This window comes from Anomaloglossus baeobatrachus, chromosome 3, assembly GCF_048569485.1.
Source record: "Anomaloglossus baeobatrachus isolate aAnoBae1 chromosome 3, aAnoBae1.hap1, whole genome shotgun sequence".
Classification (NCBI taxonomy): domain Eukaryota; kingdom Metazoa; phylum Chordata; class Amphibia; order Anura; family Aromobatidae; genus Anomaloglossus; species Anomaloglossus baeobatrachus.
In genome coordinates, this window is record NC_134355.1 from 639,888,266 (window position 1) to 639,914,646 (window position 26,381).

General features: G+C 51.2%; 1 protein-coding gene across 1 annotated transcript in view; it reads right to left on the minus strand.

Moving 5' to 3' along the window:
• WDR35 (WD repeat domain 35) overlaps positions 1–26,381 on the minus strand; it is a 262,917-nt gene that overhangs the window by 101,660 nt on the left and 134,876 nt on the right. The window contains exon 13 of the mRNA XM_075341137.1: positions 24,718–24,778. Within this exon, the coding sequence (XP_075197252.1) occupies positions 24,718–24,778 (61 nt within the window). The remainder of the gene's footprint in view (positions 1–24,717; positions 24,779–26,381) is intronic.

Sequence of the window (26,381 nt, forward strand, 5' to 3'; positions counted from 1 at the left end):
GGACTAGATACAGGGACAGTTAGGCAGGGATTAGCAATATGCACCCAACACTGCTCGTGGTTCTGGGAGCATATTGCACCTGACAGGTTCCCTTTAAAATATATATATTTATTAATATATTATTATTATTTTAAGGATAAACGCATGAATAATAATGATAATCATTGTGGATCTATAAAAATAAAAATCTGTGCCATAAACCTGATGGATGGTGTTTATACGCTCAGAAATGAAATGATCCATAGGCGTCTCTTAGTGAAAACAAGCGCTGGTGTGTTCGCATTCCTCGGTGCCATGGAGGCTTCTTACCTGTGTGTAGGGAAGAGTTTCTGAAGCTGCCATCTCCAGGAAAAGGAGGAATTTTACATGCGGAGGATAAAATAGACATGTGGCTGTGTTTACCGTGGAGCTATGAAAGGTCCGCTTGTTGGATGTAACAGAAGAAGTGGGAGAACATTGGAGGCCAGATGAATGGACATACTGCGGTTTACTCTATGAGAAAGGCAACGGATTTAAAGATATAAATTCTCACTTGCGAGCGCCGGGAGCTGAGTATTGCTGGATATTATGTAATAAAGTAGCACCTACTGAATAGGAGAATATAAACTGCAAAAAAACAAGCGAGGGGTTTATTTTATGTTCTGGTTCATGAAGCAGCAGGGGTAATATTATGCAACGGTGTGTGATGGATTCTGCAAGGTAGTGGTGTGTATTACTGTATACGGTCCCAGATCCACACACAATACCCCTGTGTGACGTTATAACGCAGCACAGACATTATATTCATTGCCGTGCACAGCGGCAGGCGGCTTTATACCTGAATGATGGACACAGCAGCACGGTTTGTCAACTGAAATAACTCATAGCGATAGTGTGTGATTTGTGGCTTTGCATAGGACTGCAGGTAAGCGGAACACATTCTCTTACACCAGAGATCCACACCACATGTGGACCACTGGTTTTCAATTTAACTTCTTGGATTAGGTCTTATTCACATGTCAGTGTTTGTTGTTGTTGTCTTGTCAGGGGACATAGTCTGGTAGATCTGAATCCCCCATGGGGGATCAGTGTAACAGAGGGGGGAAACAATCAGAGAAGACGATGGATGACCGAAATATGGAAATTGGATACATTGCTTAAGTCGTCATTTGACTAGGAGAGCGCCATGGTATGGTCTCAGCCAGTGGGGGGCTCCTGGTGGCGTTGGTCTTCGTGTTGGCGCAAACAAAGCAGAGGGCTGTGGTCTGATCTGAAGCAAATTTGGGTTTACAGAAGAAGGCAGCACCATGGAGGGCTGTGTTGTCTGGTGGTCTACTCTGGAAAAGGGCACAGTGAAGAAGGAAGAAGATAGGACAAAGAAAGAGAAGCCAGAGGAGGGAGGACTCTGAGGAGGTCAAGTGCGCCGATGTAGCAGAGCCTACCAAGTTCCAGATGAGAAGCTACGATGCCGAAGAAGCCATCTATGAAGAGAAGAATCTATTTGCCTTGCTGGCAGATGCTGTGGAGGAGGAGGAGGGGATCCATCTTGTACAGTGCAAATGTCTCCGGCCAGCATAGATGGGGCAGGAACTAAAAACGCACAAGGAACGCCGACGCAAAGGAAAAAATGGCCTCTAGAACAAAGCTTGGGATTGTCCAGAGTCCAGAACTTCAGACGAGGCCAGAGCAAAAAAATATGCGAGATGAGATGGAGAGTCTGTGATTGGCTGAAGACACCGGACAGGCTGCAGGTGAATAGGGGGATGTGTGTAGTAGGGAGCAAAGAAGCCTCTACTAGATAGAACGAGCAAGGTGCGTGTAACTGCGCAGAAGCTAAGTCAGTCTCCTAGTGGCAGCAGCATATACCAATGTTCTCTGTGTCCCTCAATCAATTGATAGAGAAGCAAGTGTAAATGTAGACAGGATGGCTGGTGCAGGCAGGTACGGCGGGTATGGGAAGGCGGACACAGGGACAAGAAACAAGGGACCTGACAACCAGCAAACAAGACAGTAACTAACTAACTAACTAACCATGTTTCTCAGGCACCTCCCCTAGGAGGAGTATGCCTTAAATACCTAGCTGAGTGTGCTTGCCCTTTAAGAGCAGGAAAGGAGCATGTGCTCCAAGAGCACTCCCGGAGGCCCTGTGCGGTGTACGCAGGCTCCAGGCGCAGGAGGCAGCAGGAGCAAACGTGGACACCTGTGGAGAGGCAGAGGAGGGCGAGGGCGGCCGCGGTGGTGTGTATGTTGGCATCCCTGCAGGGGAGCCAGCATTACAGAGGCCAGTGACTGCACAGTATTGACGACACAGTGTAAACAAACACCAGTGAGAATCGTCTTTGGATTAGCAGGAAATGAGCGGATAGTGTTACAAATCACATGAGAGATTTCAATAAACTACACGCCATTGGAGTCACCTTTACTGAATTTCTTTTATATGCCTCATGATATGGTATCCCCCTCTAAGTGATGTCCATTGAGGAAATGACCCATGTCCTGTCCTTTTCCCTTACCCAAACCTTTGCTTTTCCCCTTTTATTCTCACGCAAAATAGATGTATCTGCAACTCCAATATATACCGAGCTTTCCATGGTTACCCAACTCTGCTTACAGCCCTTTCTTTCAGATTCATCCATGATGTCTCCTACAATGAATTAGTCATTTGTATTTATTGTACTGTGTGTGACGACATGGACTCTCATGGGTTAAAGTTTCTTAAAATTCAGCCAGACAGGATGATAGATTGTTTATAGACGGGGGATAAGTCCCTCATTATTTTTTACAAGACTCTTGTTGACTCATGTAATTGTGTTGGCCACTGAAAGCCAGACGTATTGTTTCTCCAGACTCTTCCAGTAATCATTGTAATGTAGTTGTGTATTGCTAATGTGATTACCTTAGTAGCCATTATCTAGTCTGTGCATTCCAGACTACATGTATACCCTCAGTCTTTCTGTAGACATCATTTGGATGAACATTGTCCATGCAGCTTGAGATTCATCCAATGGGAGAGGCGATCTTGTCCAACTAATCGATGAGGATGCAGTGTATCCAAGTGGAAGGCTGTGGCTATAAAAGGGATTTCTTTAAGCCACCAGGTTGTTGATGGATGCTGATGGATCCAGTCTAAGCTCTTAGGAGCTGACTAGAGGATCAGGATATCTTATGGCTTCAATCTAGGGACTCCGGTTCCGGTTGGAGACCATATCCACAGCCTACGGATTTCGACTCCGGCTGCCAGGATTGTATCATCATACCAGGACTACCTAAGGAGGACACTCAGGTTGGAACAGTTACAGACTTTGCAGACCTCAGACAGCTTCCTAAATCTGGCATTATTCCTTTCTCGGTGGGTGCCCGCCAAAAGCGGGGTGCTGCTGGATTGGAGTAAATAGCCCTGGAACCTCTGAGGCATGGACATTCTAAATCCCTAGTGAGCCAGCGGAAGGGTGAGACTCTGTTGCCTATTACATTTGTGTTTTGCTGGTTATGTGTTATGTGCAGTTAATTGTTTGGGGATCCAATAAAGTCTAATTATTGTGATTCCCTCACCTTGTGTTGTCTGAGTAGTGTTACGCCCACGGTTAAGGAGGCCAGCGTTCAGTTGGGATGAGCCCTGAGCCACGCTGTCTTTCTAAAGGCGGCGGGTTTTAGCAGACGAGAGCACCCACTGAGCCCCGTGTCTCCACACTGTGTTTTTCAGACTATAAGGCTATGTGCCCACAGGACAACGTACCCGCTGATTTTGCAGCGGAAAACCCGCGGGTTTATCTGGATTTTTCAGATAAATCCGCAGGTTTACGCAAGTACAGACACTCCCCATGTTATCCTATGAGATTTGGGGAGTGCTGTATCAATGCTGCGGTATGTGCGGCTGCAGAATATGCTGCTGATGTCCCACAGCTGCATGTAACTGTATGTCAATTATTCATGCGAAAATATCTGCGGATGTCCCGCATTTCTACTATGGAGATACAGGGCGGGACATCCGCAGGTATTTCACACAAATGCCGCACTTGTTCCCCAGGTTTATCGAAACAATTTTGCTCGACTCCCACAGCAGTGGATATCTGCGGATTCCGGGGAGCAGCTGCGTGAAACCTGCGGACAAACCTGCGGCAAAGTCCGTGGGTACATTGTCCCGTGGGCACATAGCCTAAGACACCCTTTTAGCAAGAACAAACCTTGCAATAAAGTGTGTGTTTTATAGTCCTGAGACAAATTTCTGTGATGGAGGAGAACACTTATACAGCATCTTATCCAATCAATGAGAGAACTGCCCTCTCCTCTGGACCCATCTGCACTATATGATTGGAGCAGAGGAGAGAAAGCTACTGGGACCTGCAGGTGAAGGACCTTTCACCAGACTAGCGCCAAGATATTTCATGTCGGTGACATTTCGGGAAGAAACTGCAAAATGTGGTAATGTATGGTGTGTGTGCACATTTGCAACCATTCTGCAGATATTAACACTTGTATTTTATGTTGTTTACAGCTCGTTGCCTAGGACACCGGACACCTCTCTTCAGATTGTAAGTACTGCAGTGGCCAATATTAGGAGGTAATAGTGCAATCCATCGATCCAGGTTCATAGAAATACTTATAAGCTCAGTAGATAAGAGCATGTGCATGGTCGGCGAACACCGCCAGCACTGTGCATGGTCGGCCAACACCGCCAGCACTATGCATGGTCGGCCAACACCGCCAGCACTATGCATGGTCAGCCAACACCGCCAGCACTGTCCATGGTCAGCCAACACCGCCAGCACTATGCATGGTCAGCCAACACTGCCAGCACTGTGCATGGTCAGCCAACACTGCCAGCACTGTGCATGGTCAGCCAACACCGCCAGCACTATGCATGGTCAGACAACACTGCCAGCACTGTGCATGGTCAGCCAACACCGCCAGCACTGTGCATGGTCGGCCAACACCGCCAGCACTATGCATGGTCAGACAACACTGCCAGCACTAAGCATGGTCAGCCAACACCGCCAGCACTATGCATGGTCAGCCAACACCGCCAGCACTGTCCATGGTCAGCCAACACCGCCAGCACTGTCCATGGTCAGCCAACACTGCCAGCACTGTGCATGGTCAGCCAACACTGCCAGCACTGTGCATGGTCAGCCAACACCGCCAGCACTATGCATGGTCAGCCAACACCGCCAGCACTGTGCATGGTCAGCCAACACCGCCAGCACTGTCCATGGTCAGCAAACACTGCCAGCACTGTGCATGGTCAGCCAACACCGCCAGCACTATGCATGGTCAGCCAACACCGCCAGCACTGTCCATGGTCAGCCAACACTGCCAGCACTGTGCATGGTCGGCCAACACCGCCAGCACTGTGCATGGTCAGCCAACACTGCCAGCACTGTGCATGGTCGGCCAACACCGCCAGCACTGTGCATGGTCGGCCAACACCGCCAGCACTGTGCATGATCGGTCAACACCGCCAGCACTGTGCATGGTCAGCCAACACCGCCAGCACTGTGCATGGTCAGCCAACACCGCCAGCACTGTGCATGGTCAGCCAACACCGCCAGCACTGTGCATGGTCGGCCAACACCGCCAGCACTGTGCATGGTCAGCCAACACTGCCAGCACTGTGCATGGTCGGGCAACACCGCCAGCACTGTGCATGGTCAGGAAGCACTGTGCATGGTCAGCCAGCACTGTGCATGGTCAGCCAACACTGCCAGCACTGTGCATGGTCGGCCAACACCACCAGCACTGTGCATGGTCAGCCAGCACTGTGCATGGTCAGCCAACACCGCCAGCACTGTGCATGGTCAGCCAACACCGCCAGCACTGTGCATGGTCAGCCAGCACCGCCAACACTGTGCATGGTCAGCCAGCACCGCCAGCACTGTGCATGGTCAGCCAGCACCGCCAGCACTGTGCATGGTCAGCCAGCACTGTGCATAGTCAGCCAACACCGCCAGCACTGTGCATGGTCAGCCAACACCGCCAGCACTGTGCATAATCAGCCAACACCGCCAGACAGTAATGGTGGTCACCCAACACCGCGAGACAGTAATGGTGGTCAGCCTCCTGGGCAACGAGCTGTAAACAAAATTAAATTAAAAGTGTTAATATCTCAAAAACAGTTGAAAAAACTTAAAGGGGTTGTCCGACATAACAAAAATTTTTGAGTTTAAGCTAATCTGTGCTGTATTGTCATATAAAACACCCCTACATTGTTATTTTTTGTTTTCTAACTTTTGTTCCTCTTGAATTCACCCTTTATTCTCTGCAGCTTCTTGTTTACATTCAGCTCCAGCAAACATGATAACTTCCTGTGCAAAACCTCAGTCAGAGCTGGCACCGCCCGGCCTCAGTGTCCAGCCTCCCCCCATGTCCGGCCTCAGTGTCCAGCCCCTCCCCAGTGTCCAGCCTCACTCCCTGCCCGCCCCCTGCACACACAGTCCCTGTCAGTATTCTGCCCCAGCACTGACCTGTTATCACTACAGCATTGCAAATAACAGCCCCACGTCAGGTTCTGCACCGCATACACACATCGGGCTCTGCACCGCATACACACATCGGGCTCTGCACCGCATGCACACATCGGGCTCTGCACCGCATGCACACATCGGGCTCTGCACCGCATGCACACATCGGGCTCTGCACCGCATACACACATCGGGCTCTGCACCGCATACACACATCGGGCTCTGCACCGCATACACACATCGGGCTCTGCACCGCATACACACATCGGGCTCTGCACCGCATACACACATCAGGCTCTGCACCGCATACACACATCAGGCTCTGCACGCACACACGGCGCTCTGTACCGACCCCCCATACTCCCATAGGGAACACATGTAGGGAGTACATACTCACCAGTCCTCGGTCCCCGCCGCTCCTGCACGTTCGCGCGCTGTCTGTGCTCTGGACATATCAGCACAGTAGTGACGTCACCACTGTGCTGAAGAGAGCACAGACAGACGGGCAGTGATGAGAAGCGCAACGCTCCTTTTCATCAGCGCTTTCAAATGTACCGGCATCTGTAATCTGTGATGCCGGTACATTTGAATGTGCGATCCTGAGCAGAGGGCTCGCCGGGCCCCGCCCCCAGGTTATGGACCCCACAGAAGTGCAGGGTGAGGTTGTGGGCAGAGTACGGGGTGCGGGGTAATGTGTGGGAGGGTGCAGGGAAGGGGGCGGGGCTCATCGCACTGTACAGCCCAGCAGGGTGGTGACATGCTGTTCCAGATTTGCATGTCAACATGGCCCTGCCCATGTTGACATGAAATGACCGGAAGCAGCAAAATCGCGGCAGGAGCAGTCACATGACCACTCTGAGCCGAGGGAGAGGGGCTGACAGCAGGGCAGGTAAGTGGTCTCTATCTACTTACCTGGCCCAATGTAGCCCAATAGGGTAATAATGAAAAAAACTCAAAATAAGCCGGATAACCTCTTTAAAGGGACTGTATCGCATTTTTTTATTAAAATAAGTGATTCTGAAATGAAGTATTTCTAATTCAAAATGAAATTCGTAGCTTATTTAGTTTTTATGTAATTCTAATTTTACTGTATGCACTGGGGGCCATGTTGGATTTGCTGTGTGAGTAACGACAGTTCCACACTCCTTTATGGCAGCCCCTGTGCATAGAGAATAGTGGTCGCTATCCGACCCTATGTTTAACGTTACAGTGGGTGTGTGCTGTGATCTGTACGCGCCCCCTGGGCTGTCCATATCACAGCAAAGGGCAGATTTCAGCGCCATTTTTGTGGAGATTCAATCCATGCTCTTTGAGCCACTTTACACCTGTCAACTGCCGGGATGCAGCGATCACACAACCCTCCCTCCCTCTGTTCTCACCAGCCCCCGCCCCCTGCCGTTACCGTCTGTTATTAAATCACGTCCCTCTGCTGTCCCCAGCCCCGTTCTGGCGGCCGCCGGTGTGTGTGTCCTCCCTCTGCTCTCACCAGCCCCCTGCCGTTACCGTCTGTAATGAAACCCCCTCCCTCCCCCAGCTGTCCTCAGCCCCGTCCACGTTCGTGTGTGTGTGTGTGTGTGTGTGTGTGTCAACCCTTCCGCTTGCTACCCTGTGTGTACTGGTGATACTGTGTGCTGAGCTGTGTATCTAATCCTCTCCTGTGTGATACTGTGTGCTGAGCTGTGTACCTAATCCTCCCCTGTGTGATACTGTGTGCTGAGCTGTGTATCTAATCCTCCCCTGTGTGATACCGTGTGCTGAGCTGTGTATCTAATCCTCCCCTGTGTGATACCGTGTGCTGAGCTGTGTATCTAATCCTCTCCTGTGTGATACTGTGTGCTGAGCTGTGTATCTAATCCTCCTCTGTGTGATACTGTGTGTTGAGCTGTGTATCTAATCCTCCCCTGTGTGATACTGTGTGCTGAGCTGTGTATCTAATCCTCCCCTGTGTGATACTGTGTGCTGAGCTGTGTATCTAATCCTCCCCTGTGTGATACTGTGTGCTGAGCTGTGTATCTAATTCTCCCCTGTGTGATACTGTGTGCTGAGCTGTGTATCTAATCCTCCCCTGTGTGATACTGTGTGCTGAGCTGTGTATCTAATCCTCCCCTGTGTGATACTGTGTGCTGAGCTGTGTATCTAATCCTCCCCTGTGTGATACTGTGTGCTGAGCTGTGTATCTAATCCTCCCCTGTGTGATACTGTTTGCTGAGCTGTGTATCTAATCCTCTCCTGTGTGATACTGTGTGCTGAGCTGTGTATCTAATCCTCCCCTGTGTGATACTGTGTGCTGAGCTGTGTATCTAATCCTCCCCTGTGTGATACTGTGTGCTGAGCTGTGTATCTAATCCTCCCCTGTGTGATACTGTGTGCTGAGCTGTGTATCTAATCCTCTCCTGTGTGATACCGTGTGCTGAGCTGTGTATCTAATCCTCTCCTGTGTGATACTGTCTGCTGAGCTGTGTATCTAATCCTCTCCTGTGTGATACTGTGTGCTGAGCTGTGTATCTAATCCTCTCCTGTGTGATACTGTGTGCTGAGCCATGTATCTATTCCTCCCCTGTGTGATACTGTGTGCTGAGCTGTGTATCTAATCCTCTCCTGTGATACTGTGTGCTGAGCTGTGTATCTAATCCTCTCCTGTGTGATACTGTGTGCTGAGCTGTGTATCTAATCCTCTCCTGTGATACTGTGTGCTGAGCTGTGTATCTAATCCTCTCCTGTGTGATACTGTGTGCTGAGCTGTGTATCTAATCCTCTCCTGTGATACTGTCTGCTGAGCCGTGTATCTAATCATCTGTGTGATACTGTGTGCTGAGCTGTGTATCTAATCCTCTCCTGTGTGATACTGTGTGCTGAGCTGTATCTAATCCTCTCCTGTGTGATACTGTATGCTGAGCTGTGTATCTAATCCTCTCCTGTGTGATACTGTCTGCTGAGCCGTGTATCTAATCCTCTCCTGTGAGACAACTACTGAGCCACCGTACTGTGCCAACTACTGAGCCACCGTACTGTGCCAACTACTGAGCCACCGTACAGTGCCAACTACTGAGCCACCGTACTGTGCCAACTAGAGAGACAACTACTGAGCCACCATAAAGTGCCAACTACTGAGGCACGGTACAGTGCCAACTACTGAGCCACGGTACAGTGCCAACTACTGAGCCACGGTACAGTGCTAACTACTGAGCCATCGTACAGTGCCATCTACAGAGCGACCGTACTGTGCCAACTAGAGAGACAACTACTGAGCCACCGTACAGTGCTAACTACTGAGCCACCATACTGTGCCAACTACTGAGCCACCATGCTGTGCCAAGTACTGAGCCACCATACAGTGCCAACTACTGAGCCACCGTACAGTGCCATCTACAGAGCCACAGTACAGTGCTAACTACTGATCCATCGTACTGTGCCAACTACTGAGCCATCGTACTGTGCCAACTACTGAGCCACCGTACAGTGCCATCTAGAGCCACAGTACAGTGCTAACTACTGAGCCACCGTACAGTGCCAACTACTGAGCCACCGTACAGTGCCAACTACTGAGCCACCATACAAACGTACAAAAAAGCAACCAGAGAGACAACTACTGAGCCACCATAAAGTGCCAACTACTGAGGCACGGTACAGTGCCAACTACTGAGCCACGGTACAGTGCCAACTACTGAGCCACGGTAAAGTGCCAATTACTGAGCCATCGTACAGTGCCAACTACTGAGCCATCGTACAGTGCCAACTACTGAGCCACCGTACAGTGCCATCTACAGAGCCACAGTACAGTGCTAACTACTGAGCCACCGTACTGTGCCAACTACTAAGCCACCGTACTGTGCCAACTACTGAGCCACCGTACAGTGCCAACTACTGAGCTACCATACAAACGTACAAAAAAGCACCTGTTGCAAAAAAACGCGGCAACGCATGATTTTTTACTGCGTTTTTTTGCTGCGTTTTTATCATTGAACAATGCCATTAAAGAATGTTTAAAAACTAAAAAAAGATAAAAAGGTCTGACATTTCCTTCTTCAATATGTTCTTCATTCTCCACTAGTGTATGGAGGAGAGCAGACAGCTGCAGAACTACAAGGCTCAGCATACTCCATCCAATAGTGTATGCAGGAGAACAGACAGCAGCTGTAGAACTACAAGGCTCAGCATCCTCCATCCAGGACTGTATGCAGTATTTTTTTGCCCCCCAAAAAAATGACGTGGGCTTCGCCATATTTTTGTATGCTAGCCAGGTACAGCAGGCAGGTACGGGCTGCCACCAACCCCCAGCTGCCTATTTGTACCCGGTTGTGAACCAAAAATATAGCGAAGCCCTTTTTTTTTAAATTATTTCATGACTTTCATGAAATAATTAAAATAAAAAAATGACGTGGGCTTCGCCCAATTTTTGAGTCCAGCCAGGTACAACTAGGCAGCTGGGGATTGGAATATGCAGTGCAGAGTACCCAAGCTTTCTGGGCACCCACGCTGCGTATTGCAGTCCGCAGCCACCCCAGAAAATGGTGCTTTCATAGAAGCGCCATCTTCTGGCGCTGTATCCAACTCTTCCAGCTGCCCTGATGCCGGGTGGCTCGCTGGGTAATAATGGGGTAAGGGCTAGCTGTGTATTATCAACTGGCCCTAAGCCCGAAATTCCTGGTGTCACGCCAATATTAGACATGGCCACCATGAATTTCTAGTAAAGATAAAATAAAACACAACACACAGAAAAATATTTTTATTAGAAATGAAACACAACACAATTAGTGACTCCATCTTTATTGAAATAAAGAACCCCCCTCCGCAGTAATCCTGGGTCAAGGGTCCCGCGCCGTCCAATATCATCTGATCAGTTTGCTGATAGGCATACCGATCAGATGATGTGTCAGGATCAAGGATGTGAATCACATCACACATCAGCTGATTGTATAAAAAGAGAATTTTGTTTACTTACGTAAATTCTTTTTCTTATAGTTCCGTATTGGGAGACCCAGACAATGGGTGTTTAGCTTCTGCCTCCGGAGGACACACAAAGTACTACACTTAAAAGTGTAGCTCCTCCCTCTGAGCTTATACACCCCCTGGAGAACCAGATCTAGCCAGTTTAGTGCAAAAGCTGAAGGAGAATAGCCACCCACAAGTAAAAACAGAGCAAGAACCGGAACAACCGGAGACTCTGTCCACGACAACAGCCGGTGATAACACGCGGAACAAGAAATTGCCAACAGGCAACAGGGAGGGAGCTGGGTCTCCCAATACGGAACTATAAGAAAAAGAATTTACGGTAAGTAAACAAAATTCTCTTTTTCTTTATCGTTCCTATGGGAGACCCAGACAATGGGACGTCTCAAAGCAGTCCATGGGTGGGAATAAACAGAAAAACTAAGAAGTAGGCGGAGCCTAACTTCACAAATAGGCGACAGCCGCCTGAAGGATGCGTCTGCCCAAGCTCGCATCTGCCGAAGCATGAGCATGCACTTGGTAGTGCTTTGAAAAGGTATGCAGGCTAGTCCAAGTGGCAGCCTGACAGACTTGTTGAGCCGTAGCCTGGTGCCTAAAAGCCCAAGAGGCACCGACAGCTCTGGTCGAGTGTGCCTTGATCCCCGGCGGGGGAGGCACCTGAGAACACTGGTAGGCATCCGAAATGGTCGACCTAATCCAACGGGCTAAGGTCGGCTTAGAAGCAGAGAGGCCCTTGCGCCGACCTGTGGTTAGCACAAAAAGAGAGGTGCACCGCCTAAGAGCAGCGGTGCGAGACACATAGATCAGGAGAGCACGCACCAGATCCAGAGTATGCAACGCTTTTTCAAAGCGATGAACAGGAGCCGGACAAAACTAAGGTAGGGTAATGTCCTGGTTAAGGTGGAAAGGAGAGACCACCTTAGGAAGAAAGTCCGGAGTCGGACGGAGAACCACCTTATCTTGATGAAAAAACAAAAAAGGTGACTCCGAAGAGAGCGCAGCCAAATCGGAGACCCTCCTGAGGGAAGTTATGGCCACTAGAAAGACCACTTTCTATGAAAGACGAAACAAAGAAACCTCCCTAAGAGGCTCAAAGGGGGGTTTCTGCAAAACCGTGAGAACCAAATTGAGGTCCCAGGGGTCCAAGGGCCGCCGGTAAGGTGGAATGATGTGAGACGCGCCCTGCATGAAGGTGCGGACCTGAGCCAGCCGGGCGATACGCCGCTGGAACAGCACTGACAGAGCCGAGACTTGTCCCTTGAGAGAGTTGAGGGACAGTCCCAGCTACAGACCGGACTGTAGAAAGGACAGAAGGGTCGGCAAGGAAAAAGGCCAAGGAGGATGGCCGGAAGAGCGACACCAGGACAGGAAAATTTTCCAAGTCCTGTGATAGATCTTGGCGGAGGAAGACTTACGGGCCCGAGTCATAGTGGAGATGACTTCAGGAGGGATACCAGAAGCCGTCAAGATCCAGGACTCAAGAGCCACGCCGTCAATCTGAGAGCCGCAGAATTCTGGCGGAAAAACGGACCTTGTGAGAGAAGGTCTGGACGGTCCGGAAGATGCCACGGCATCTCCACGGACAGTTGGAGCACGTCCGGATACCAAGCTCGCCTGGGCCAGTCCGGAGCAATGAGGATGACTCGACGGCCCTCCATTCTGATCTTGCGCAGGACTCTGGGCAAGAGAGCTAGAGGGGGAAACACGTAGGACAGACGAAACTGGGACCAGTCTTGAACCAGAGCGTCCGCGGCGAATGCCTGAGGATCGTGGGAGCGAGCCACGTAAACGGGAACTTTGTAGTTGTGACGGGAAGCCATTAGGTCCACGTCCGGAGTGCCCCATTTGCGGCAGATTGACTGAAAAACTGCCGGGTGCAGGGACCACTCGCCACTGTCCACGGTTTGACGGCTGAGATAATCTGCCTCCCAGTTTTCCATGCCTGGAATGTGGACTGCGGATATGGTGGACTTGGAGTCCTCCGCCCATTGAAGGATGCGTTGTACCTCCAACATTGCCAGGCGGCTGCGTGTCCCGCCTTGGTGATTGATGTAGGCAACCGCTGTCGCGTTGTCTGACTGGACTCGAATGTGCCTGCCCGCCAACAGGTGGTGAAAGGCTAGGAGAGCTAGAAGCACAGCTCTGGTTTCCAGCACATTGATCGAAAGGGCTGACTCGGACGGAGTCCAAGTGCCCTGCGCTCGGTGGTGGAGACATACCGCTCCCCAGCCGGATAGACTGGCATCCGTGGTGAGGATCACCCAGGACGGGGCCAGAAAGGAGCGCCCCTGAGACAGAGAGAGGGGCCGAAGCCACCACTGAAGAGAGCTCCTGGTCTGTGGCGACAGAGCCACTAACCTGTGCAAGGAGGAAGGCCGCTTGTACCAACACCGGAGAATGTCCAGCTGCAGGGGACGTAGATGGAACTGGGCAAAGGGAACAGCCTCCATTGACGCCACCATCTGACCCAGCACCTGCATCAGGTGCCTGAGGAAATAACGGCGGGGCCTCAGCAGAGAGCGCACCGCCAGTTGGAGGGACTGCTGTTTGACTAAGGGCAACTTCACAAGTGCCGGCAAAGTCTCGAACTGCATCCCTAGGTACGTGAGACTCTGGGTCTGGGTCTGGGGCTAGAGTGGCAAGAGTGAGCGAGACACTCCGTTGACAGTCCGCGCTGGATGAAGCCTTGACTAGAAGGTCGTCCAGGTAAGGAATCACTGCCAACCCCTGGAGGTGCAGAACCGCAATCACTGCTGCCATGACCTTGGTGAATACCCGAGGGACCGTGGCTAACCCGAAGGGGAGAGCCACGAATTGGAAATGTTCCTCTCCGATTGCAAAACGTAGCCAACGCTGGTGTGAAACTGCAATTGGCACATGCAGATAGGCATCTCTGATGTCGATGGATGCCAGGAAATCCCCTTGGGTCATTGAGGCAATGACTGATCGCAGAGACTCCATGCGAAAGTGCCGCACCTGAACATGCTTGTTGAGAAGCTTGAGATCCAGGGTGGGCCGGAAGGAACCGTCCTTTTTGGGGACTAGGAAGAGATTTGAGTAGAAACCTCTGAACCGTTCCCGGGCGGGAACCGGTACAATTACTCCGTTGGCCTGCAAGGATGCCACGGCCTGAGAGAAGGCGGCGGCCTTGGAGCAGGGGGGAGTTGACAGAAAAAATCTGTTTGGCGGGCTGGAAGAGAATTCTATCCTGTAGCCGAAGGAGATGATATCCCGCACCCACTGATCGGAGACGTGTTGAAACCACGCGTCGCCAAAGTGGGAGAGCCTGCCACCGACTAAGGATGTTGCTGGAGCGGGCAGATAGTCACGAGGACGCTGCCTTGGCGGCAGCACCTCCTGCGGTCTTTTGTGGACGCACTTTTGGGCGCCAGTTGGATTTCTGGTCCTTGGCTGAGTTAGAGGACGAGGCCGAGGGCTTAGAGGACGACCAGTTGGAGGAACGAAAGGAACGAAACCTCGACTGATTCCTGCCCTGGACAGGTTTCCTGGTTTTAGTTTGTGGCATGGAAGTACGCTTCCCGCCAGTAGCTTCCTTAATAATTTCATCCAGCTGTTCACCGAACAGCCGGGAACCAGCAAAAGGGAGTCCAGCAAGGTACTTCTTTGAAGAGGCATCTGCCTTCCACTCTCAAAGCCACAAGATCCTGCGGATAGCGAGGGAATTAGCCAAAGCCACCGCAGTGCGGTGAGAAGCCTCCAGCATGGCAGACATGGCATAGGATGAAAAAGCTGAAGCTTGGGAAGTTAAGGTAACCATTTCGGGCATAGATTCCCTGGCGAGGGAATGCATCTCCTCTAGAGAAGCAGAGATGGCTTTGAGAGCCCATACTGCTGCAAAAGTCGGGGAGAACGAGACCCCTGCCGCTTCATACACAGATTTGGCCAGAAGGTCAATCTGGCGGTCAGTGGAATCCTTAAGAGAGGTGCCATCAGCCACCGATACAACGGTTCGGGCTGAGAGCCTAGACACCGGGGGGTCTACCTTTGGGGAATGAGCCCACTCCTTGACCACCTCAGGTGGGAAGGGAAAACGGTCATCAGAACCACGATTTGGGAAGCGTTTGTCAGGACAGGCCCTGGGCTTGGTCACAACAGCTTGAAAACTGGAGTGGTTAAAGAACACACTCTTTGCCCTTTTAGGCGAGGTAAACTGGTGCTTTTTTGCCAGAGAGGGTTGTTCCTCTGATACTGGCGGATTGAGATCCAGTACAGAATTAATGGACGCAATCAAATCACTAACATCTGAGTCACTTTCGGACAGATCAATGGGGTACATGGAGTTAACCTCCGAGCCCCCCGTAAAGGCATCCTCCTCGTCCTGCGAGTCAGCTCCTGAATCAGAGCCGCGGGACGAGGAAGGAGAGGGAACCCTGTGTCTCTTCTTAGAAGGACAGGGTCTGGGACCAGATGATGAATCCTCTGTGAGCTCCGGTCCTGAGAGACCCCTAGCAGCAGAGGCACCCTGTGAAGGGGGCTGATGCATATTCAGCAAAGTCCTGGACAGAAGTCCCATGGAGTCGGCAAAAGACTGGGAGATAGCCCTAGAAAAGGATTCTACCCAAGCCGGGGGTTCAGCCACAGGAGCAGGAGCAGCCTGAGAGACCACTGGGAGTGAGACTCCATGCTGAGGCACCGTCAGGTTAGAGCAGGCATCACAATGTGGATAGGTGCTCGGTTCAGGCAGTAGGAGCTTACAAGCAGCGCATACTGAATACAGCTTTGGAGCCTTGCTCCTCGTGTGAGACATGCTGCTGGAGTGGGGGCTCTACCAGAGAATGACCCCCAGAGAGTATATACAGAGGTCCACAACCAGAGGTTGTGGCTTACCAGACCGCTGTGCTGTGCAGAGCGGTGTTGTGTGCCCTCCAGATCCCGAAGCCCGGACCCCCAGCACCTCAGCAGGGATGCTGCAGACCAGCGCTGCAATGACTGATCGCAGGGGAAAACGCTGAGAAAATGGCCGCCGGAGCGAAGAGAGGGGGCGGGACTTGCTTGAGAGCGGGATCTGGAGAGCCATAGAGACCTACAGGGGGGGGGACATACACTGCAGTGAGGAGTGACCCTCCCCTGTGCAGAACGGCCGCCGGGCGGAGCCGAGCCTGTCCCTCTGCATGAGTGACATGCGAGGGCAGAGAAACCGAAACTAGGCCTCCGGCGAAGCCGGGGCCTAAATTTGAGCGGTGCGGCCGGCGCGCAAGCACCATCGGCGCGGTTCTCAGGCGACAGCCAGAGAACCCGCTGGAAATGTCATAAAACACAATCAGCACACTCTCCCACAACAATAAAATACAGGGACCCCCAATATATAAACGCCTCAGGTACTTAGCTTGCTGAGACGCAGGGTTCCAAGTCCCTGGGGATGAGTGCTCCGGTCCAGCAGGATCCTGAAGGGCTGCGGATGGAGACCGGTCTCCTGCCAAGCATGGAGAACCGTGCTGGCTCCCACTTCAAGCCAGAGCCCAGGAGGGATGGTGAAGGAGCGCGGCATGTAAGGCTCCAGCCTTGGAATCAACCTTAACAACACCGCCGACACAGTGGGGTGAGAAGGGACATGCCGGGAGTCCAGACATAGACCCGCTTTTCTTCAAACTCTTTCCAAAAATCAAAAATCAGATGAGAATGCATGTGTGGATGTGTGCCTGCTGAACACAAAGCGATAAACTGGCTAGATCTGGTTCTCCAGGGGGTGTATAAGCTCAGAGGGAGGAGCTACACTTTTAAGTGTAGTACTTTGTGTGTCCTCCGGAGGCAGAAGCTAAACACCCATTGTCTGGGTCTCCCATAGGAACGATAAAGAAGAAGGGAATTTTGTTTACTTACCGTAAATTCCTTTTCTTCTAGCTCCAATTGGGAGACCCAGACAATTGGGTGTATAGCTACTGCCTCCGGAGGCCACACAAAGTATTACACTTAAAAGTGTAAGGCCCCTCCCCTTCTGGCTATACACCCTCCCGTGGGATCACGGGCTCCTCAGTTTTAGTGCAAAAGCAAGAAGGAGGAAAGCCAATAACAGTTTTAAAGACAAATTCAATCCGAAGAACATCGGAGAACTGAAACCGTTCAACATGAACAACATGTGTACCCGAAAAAAACAAAAATCCCTAAGAAAACAGGGCGGGTGCTGGGTCTCCCAATTGGAGCTAGAAGAAAAGGAATTTACGGTAAGTAAACAAAATTCCCTTCTTCTTTGTCGCTCCATTGGGAGACCCAGACAATTGGGACGTCCAAAAGCAGTCCCTGGGTGGGTAAAAGAATACCTCGTGATAGGGCCGTCAAACAGCCCTGTCCTACAGGTGGGCAATCGCCGCCTGAAGGACTTGTCTACCTAGGCTGGCATCCGCCGAAGCGTAGGTATGCACCTGATAATGCTTGGTAAAGGTGTGCAGACTCGACCAGGTAGCCGCCTGGCACACCTGCTGAGCCGTAGCCTGGTGCCGTAATGCCCAGGACGCACCCACGGCTCTGGTAGAATGGGCCTTCAGCCCTGAAGGAACCGGAAGCCCCGCAGAACGGTAGGTTTCAAGAATTGGTTCCTTGATCCACCGAGCTAGAGTGGATTTGGAAGCTTGCGTCCCTTTACGCTGACCAGCGACAAGGACAAAGAGTGCATCCGAGCGGCGAAAGGGCGCCGTGCGGAAAATGTAGATCCTGAGTGCTCTGACCAGATCCAACAAATGCAAACCTTTCTCAAATTGATGAACTGGATGAGGACACAAGGAAGGTAATGTGACATCCTGATTGAGATGAAAGGGGGATACCACCTTAGGGAGAAACTCAGGAATCGGACGTAGAACCACCTTGTCCTGGTGAAACACCAGGAAGGGAGATTTACATGAGAGCGCAGCTAGCTCGGACACTCTCCGAAGAGACGTGATCGCTACTAGAAAGGCCACTTTCTGTGAAAGACGGGAAAGTGAAACGTCCTTCATAGGCTCGAAAGGCGGCTTCTGGAGAGCAATTAGAACCTTGTTCAGATCCCAGGGCTCTAACGGCCGCTTGTAAGGAGGGACGATATGACAAACTCCTTGCAGGAACGTGCGTACCTGAGCAAGTCGTGCTAGGCGTTTCTGAAAAATACAGATAGCGCTGAGACTTGTCCTTTAAAGGGAGCTGAGCGACAAACCTTTTTCCAATCCGGATTGCAGAAAGGAAAGAAAAGTAGGCAATGCAAAAGGCCAGGGAGAAACTCCCTGAGCAGCGCACCAAGATAAGAATATCTTCCACGTCCTGTGGTAGATCTTGGCGGAGGATGGTTTTCTAGCCTGTCTCATGGTGGTAATAACCCCTCGAGATAATCCTGAAGATGCTAGGATCCAGGACTCAATGGCCACACAGTCAGGTTCAGGGCCGCAGAATTCAGGTGGAAAAACGGCCCTTGAGATAGCAAGTCTGGTCGTTCTGGTAGTGCCCATGGTTGGCCTACCGTGAGGTGCCACAGATCTGGGTACCACGATCTCCTCGGCCAGTCTGGAGCGACGAGGATGGCGCGACGGCAGTCGGCCCTGATCTTGCGCAGCACTCTGGGCAACCAGAGGCGGGAACACGTAAGGTAGCCGGAATTGCGACCAATCTTGAACTAAGGCGTCTGCCGCCAAAGCTCGGTGATCGTGAGACCGTGCCATGAAAGCCGGGACCTTGTTGTTGTGCCGTGACGCCATCAGGTCGACGTCCGGCATCCCCCAGCGGCGACAGATCTCCTGAAACACGTCCGGGTGAAGGGACCATTCCCCTGCGTCCATACCCTGGCGACTGAGGAAGTCTGCTTCCCAGTTTTCCACGCCTGGGATGTGAACTGCGGATATGGTGGAAGCCGTGTCTTCCACCCACGTCAGAATCCGTCGGACTTCCTGGAAGGCTTGCCGACTGCGTGTTCCACCTTGGTGGTTGATGTATGCTACCGCTGTGGAGTTGTCCGACTGAATTCGGATCTGCTTGCCTTCCAGCCACTGCTGGAAGGCTTGTAGGGCAAGATACACTGCTCTGATTTCTAGAACATTGATCTGAAGGGTGGACTCTTCCTGAGTCCACGTCCCTTGAGCCCTGTGGTGGCGAAACACTGCTCCCCACCCTGAGAGACTCGCGTCTGTCGTGACTACCTCCCAGGATGGGGGTAGAAAGGACTTTCCTTTCGACAAAGCGGTGGGAAGAAGCCACCACCGAAGAGAATCCTTGGCCGCCTGAGAAAGGGAGACGTTCCTGTCGAGGGACGTCGACTTCCCGTCCCATTGGCGGAGAATGTCCCATTGTAGTGGACGGAGATGAAACTGCGCGAAAGGGACTGCCTCCATTGCAGCTACCATCTTCCCCAAGAAGTGCATGAGGCGTCTCAAGGGGTGCGACTGGCCCTGAAGGAGAGATTGCACCCCTGTCTGTAGTGAACGCTGTTTGTCCAGCGGAAGCTTCACTATCGCTGAGAGAGTATGAAACTCCATGCCAAGATATGTTAGCGATTGGGTCGGAGTTAGATTTGACTTTGAAAAGTTGATAATCCACCCGAAACTCTGGAGAGTCTCCAGCGCAACGTTCAGGCTGTGTTGGCATGCCTCTTGAGAGGGTGCCTTGACCAGTAGATCGTCCAAATACGGGATCACAGAGTGACCTTGAGAGTGCAGGACTGCTACTACTGCTGCCATGACCTTGGTGTAGACACGTGGGGCTGTCGCCAGCCCGAAAGGCAGAGCTACGAACTGAAGGTGTTCGTCTCCTATAACAAAGCGTAGGAAACGCTGGTGCTCTGGAGCAATCGGCACGTGGAGATAAGCATCCTTGATGTCTATTGATGCTAGAAAATCTCCTTGAGACATTGAGGCGATGACGGAGCGAAGGGATTCCATTCGGAACCGCCTGGTTTTTACGTGCTTGTTGAGCAGTTTTAGATCCAGAACGGGACGGAATGACCCGTCCTTTTTTGGCACCACAAACAAGTTGGAGTAAAAACCGTGACCTTGTTCCTGAAGAGGAACGGGGGTCACCACTCTTTCCGCTTTTAGAGTGGACACCGCTAGCCGCAGAGCATCGGCTCGGTCGGGAGATGGAGAAGTTCTGAAGAAGCGAGTTGGAGGACGAGAGCTGAACTCTATCCTGTACCCGTGAGACAGAATGTCTCTCACCCAACGGTCTGTGACCTGTGGCAGCCAAATGTCGCCAAAGCGGGAGAGCCTGCCACCGACCGAGGATGCGGAGAGAGGAGGCCGAAAGTCATGAGGAAGCCGCCTTGGTAGCGGGTCTTCCGGCTGTCTTTTTTGGGCGTGACTGAGTCCGCCAAGAATCTGCGCTCCTCTGATCCTTTTGAGTCCTTTTGGACGAGGAGAATTGGGACCTGCCTGAGCCTCGAAAGGACCGAAACCCCGACTGTCCTCTCCTCTGTTGGGGTTTGTTTTGTCTGGGCTGAGGTAAGGAAGAATCTTTACCCTTGGAGTGCTTAATGATTTCATCTAAGCGCTCTCCAAACAGTCGGTCACGAGAAAACGGCAAACTGGTTAAACACTTCTTGGAAGCAGAATCTGCCTTCCATTCTCTTAACCACAAGGCTCTGCGTAAAACTACGGAGTTGGCGGACGCCACTGCCGTACGGCTCGTAGAGTCTAGGACAGCATTAATCGCGTAAGACGCAAATGCAGACATTTGAGATGTCAATGGTGCCACCTGCGGAGCAGATGTACGTGTGACCGTGTCAATCTGTGCAAGACCAGCTGAAATAGCTTGGAGTGCCCATACGGCTGCGAATGTTGGAGCAAACGACGCGCCAATAGCCTCATAGATGGATTTCAACCAGAGCTCCATCTGCCTGTCAGTGGCATCTTTAAGTGCCGCCCCATCTTCCACTGCAACTAAGGATCTAGCTGCAAGCCTGGAGATTGGAGGATCCACCTTGGGACACTGGGTCCAGCCCTTGACCACGTCCGGGGGAAAAGGATAACGTGTATCCTTAAGCCGTTTGGAAAAACGCTTATCCGGATAAGCGTGGTGTTTCTGGATTGCCTCTCTAAAGTCAGAGTGGTCCAGAAAAACACTTAATTTACGTTTGGGATACCTGAAATGGAATTTCTCCTGCTGTGAAGCTGTCTCCTCCACAGGAAGAGCAGGTGGAGAAATGTCCAGCATTTTATTGATGGACGCTATAAGATCATTCACTATGGCGTCACCATCAGGAGTATCCAAATTGAGAGCGGTCTCAGGATCAGAATCCTGATCAGCTACCTCCGCCTCATCATACAGAGAGTCGTCCTGCTGGGACCCTGACCAGTGTGATGAAGTCGAGGGCCGCTCATAGCGAGCTCGCCTAGGCTGTCTGGGACTGTCGTCCGTGTCAGAGCCATCACCCTGGGATGCAAGAGACGCCCCCGGATCCCGGAGCTGTTCCAACTGAGGGGGACCAGGGAGCAATGAGTTAACAGTGTCCATGGTCTGAGTTACTGGTCTGGACTGCAATGTTTCAAGAATTTTAGTCATAGTCACAGACAATCTGTCGGCAAAGACTGCAAACTCCGTCCCTGTCACCTGGACAGTATTCACAGGAGGTTCTGCCTGGGTCACCTCCAGCAGAGGCCCCGGCCGAGCAAGTGCCACAGGGGCCGAGCACTGCACACAGTGGGGGTCAGTGGAACCTGCCGGTAGAACAGCCCCACATGCGGTACAAGCAGCATAAAAAGCCTGTGCCTTGGCACCTTTGCTTTTTGCGGTCGACATGCTGTTGTGTCCTCTGAGTAATCTAGGAGGGTATATAGCAGAGAATCACTAGTGATCGTACAGTGCAATGTATAGCTGCAAGCACAAAATACAAATATACACTTCGGCACCAGTGGGGGTCAGCCCTTGAGGGCAGCTTACCGCCCGCTGAAAAGCGGGTGTGTGGGCACCAGAATCCCGTGTCTGGGTCTCCCAGTCTCCTCTCTCCAGCTCGGACTGCACACAGGAATGGCTGCCGGCGTCCTGTGAAGAGGGGTGGACCGTGGGCGTGCCTCAAACAAAAGTGCGGGAAACTGGCGTCCCACTGTGCCCAGTGTGAGGGCTGGAGTATGTAAAGCAGACTCCAGCCCTCTGTGCTGACATTCTGCACAGCGTCCCGCCCTTCCCCTGACTGGCAGGCCTGGGGGCGGGAACGAAGCGAAACTAGGCCGCAAAAGCCGGGGACTCGAGTAATAAGCGCGGCCGTCATATATGCACGGCCAGCGCGGAAGTCCCCGGCGCACCACAAATCCCAGCCGCGCCGCAGCGCTAAAAACTGACCACCGTGGCCAAGCAGCAGTTTCAAACACATGTCCCCTCTCAGCAGAGCTGTAGATAGGAATGGCACCAGCGCGCAGCGCTGTTGTCCCCGGCGCACTATCACACCCAGCAATGCTGCGGTGTGCGCGCGATATGCACGGGGACACAGAGTACCTTGATGTAGCAGGGCCTGTCCCTGACGATACTCAGCTCCATGTCCAGCAGATTCCCAGGGGCTGTGGATGGAGCACGGTCTCAGTGCCTGGAGACCGGTAAAATCCCACTTCACCCAGAACCCGCAGGGGGATGGGGAAGGATGCAGCATGTGGGCTCCAGCCTCTGTACCCGCAATGGGTACCTCAACCTTAACAAACACCGCCGACAAATAGTGGGGTGAGAAGGGAGCATGCTGGGGGCCCTAGTATGGGCCCTCTTTTCTTCCATCCGACATAGTCAGCAGCTGCTGCTGACTAAACAGTGGAGCTATGCATGTATGTGTGCCTCCTTCGCACAAAGCATGAAAACGGAGGAGCCCGTGATCCCACGGGAGGGTGTATAGCCAGAAGGGGAGGGGCCTTACACTTTTAAGTGTAATACTTTGTGTGGCCTCCGGAGGCAGTAGCTATACACCCAATTGTCTGGGTCTCCCAATGGAGCGACAAAGAAAAGCTGTTTATACAATCAGCTGATGCATTAGTGGAGAGAAAAAAAAAAACCCTACACACTTACATGCTGGCTCCTGTCCGATCGATGCAGGAGCTGCCGGTGATCAGCTGATAGTCTCCTGACGGCATCAGCTGATAGCCGGGCGGTAAAAAGCCGGCGTCACCGCGCGACTTGCGATCAGCTGATGCGTCAGGTGACTGCATCAGGTGATCCTCCGCCAGGTCCTGCATCCATCGGACGAGCCTTGGAGCCGGCACATAGCCTGAGCAGCGGCACCGTAAGAGGAGCTGGGAGCGGGCATGGCACCGGGAGTCTTCAGACAGGTGAGTATGTCTTTTTTATTTTTTTCTACAGTTCACTTGATTTCCAGCTGCTTCATCTCCCGCACGGGAGCGGGCCTGCCGACCGCACGGGAGCGAGACTGCCGACCGCACGGGAGCGAGACTGCCGACCGCACGGGAGCGGGCCTGCCGACCGCACGGGAGCGAGACTGCCGACCGCACGGGAGCGAGACTGCCGACCGCACGGGAGCGGGCCTGCCGACCGCACGGGAGCGGGCCTGCCGACCGCACGGGAGCGGGCCTGCCGACCACACGGGAGACTGATGACTGCACGGGAGCGGGCCTGCGGCGCACGGGAGACTGATGGCCGCAGTCTGTATATATGTATAAATGTGTTTCCTCTTTACTTCCGGGTGGAGCGGTATAATTCATATACAGTCACCCAGAAAATGGCGACACATTACTATGAAATACACCTCCTCCCCTTTTGGGTGCAGTGTAACACCCAAAAGGGGAGGATAATAGGCATGTCATCTAGTGACTGCCCAAATTTGCAGCTATCGTAATTCTACTAAGGATTACTATAGCTTTTTGATGTGTACACAGGAAGATGCTCCCCCTACTGGCAATTATAAGTATTTTTAATATAAAAGTTTTATTTTACATATTTAAAAGTTGAAATACATTAAGAAAATAGTTGTTACACAAATATAATAATATTGGTAGCTGATTTGGCCTACAAAAAAAAAAAAAAAATTAGACGATACAGTCCCTTTAATAAATAATAAATTGCAAATCAGTGGGGGAGATTTTCTGAATTGAAAAATAGACATGACTTCACAAGATTCTTTTCCGAAGATGTTTGCGCTATATTTTCACCTATATTTATATATGGACCCCCAAAGGCTGTAGAAAAAAAGCTAATATGTCATAATGTATTGAACTTGTATAATGGAGAAAATAGAATATTAACCAAATTTGAAGAAACTTCAGTCTGGACGCATACCAGAACAAAGCTTCCCTTTGCCTTTCCTTTTTTTCCTCTCATGCTTTATCATTATCACAACATAAAAAAAATAAATTAAAAAAATATTAAAAAAAAGTGAAAGCTAAAATGTAAGTCAATAAACCTGGAATATATTGGTTCTCCTTACCTATATCTATGTACTTGGAATCCAACGGCGTTCCAATAGAATTGCATAAAACAAGCACGTACTAGAAAGAATAGAAACAGGTGACGTGAGTAAAACAGAAATACACAGCACCCGATTCATCAAGACTGGCATCCGGTATTAGTCATGATGAAGTGCGCAGTGCAGAAAGATGCGCCCAATACATTAGATGTGCAGCACTAGATGAATTTTGTGCATCTATCAGCTGCTGTGTGTCACCGCCAGAAGTAGTACATTTCTGCTGTAATATACACCACTCTTGTGGCGTAAATGATGATGACTTTTCGGCTGTGTTCTGCCTCAACCTCTCTCAGCTAAACTCTGCCCACTTTTCAAATAATCAGCGGACCTTCCCGGGGACCAGCTTAAAACCACAAAAAGAATTACCACATTTTTGTGTAATTATGAGTTTAGGAAACGTTTTGTGTTATTTCAAGCAGTTTTAGGCCAAAAACAACGTACAAATACTGCTTTATGAATCAGGGTAGAAGAATATAATGTCTGCAGATTACGAAGCGCACAGTATAGACATCCAGGCACATGCAGTGTACAAAGTGATATCACCAATCGCTGTGATATCCATAAGGCTGTGTGCGCACGTTGCATTTTTTCATGCGTTTACGCAGCATTTTAAACTGCAGTGTAAACGCATACGTTCTGCATCCCCAACTAGCAAATTGTGTGCGCACGTTGCGTTTTAGATGCCAAATTTTTTACAAAATCGATGCGTTTTAAAAAGCAACATGTCTCTTCTTTTGTGCGTTTTGGAAGCTTTTCCCAATGTGTCAATGGCAGAGCACGCATCCAGAACGCATCAATTCTGCATCCATTCTGCATTCACAAGGCATCCAAAAGGAAGCATTTTGGCTGCGTTTTGAAGCGCACATTCAGTGACAAAACGCTGCAGAATATTTGTCACGGCAGAACGCAACGTGCACACATACTCTTAGACACGTCACCCAGATGTGTAGAGATGTGTATGGGCGGCTCCTAAATAACAAGCAAAACTGAATGGGGTCTCCAGTTGTAAAATAAAACTGCTAAGATTCATGCAGGTCTATTGCTGGCCACCAACACAATAGATTTCTATGAAAAGGAATGAAGGAGACGCTACTTTCTCACTGATGCCCCACTGTCAGGATGCTACGGTGCTGGGTGTAGGCGTTCATGTGATCGCAAGTATGTGATATGCACACTGCCAGCCACATTCTGACCAGACATGCACGGCCTTGCTCAATACAAGTTAATTGAGAGAGGCTATATATGTCTAGTCGGAATGTGGTCGGGAGGGTGCATCCAGTCTCGCCACCGGCAATAGAGAATCCTGACAGTACACACTATGTGCGATGTGAGGATTAACTTTCCTGCCAAACTAAAGCCTGCTTTACACGCTGCAATGTATCTTACAATGTGTCGGCGGGGTCACATCGTAAGTGACGCACATCCGGCATCGTAAGGTATGTTGTAGCGTGTGACAGGTACGTGCAATTGCGACTGAACGAAAAACCGTTCATCGCATGCACGTCGTTCATTCCTGATGAATTGAACGTCAGATTGTTCATCGTACCCGGGGTAGCGCACATCGCAGTGTGTGACACCCCGGGAACGATGAACAGATTTCACCTGCGTCCTGCGGCTCCCGGCCC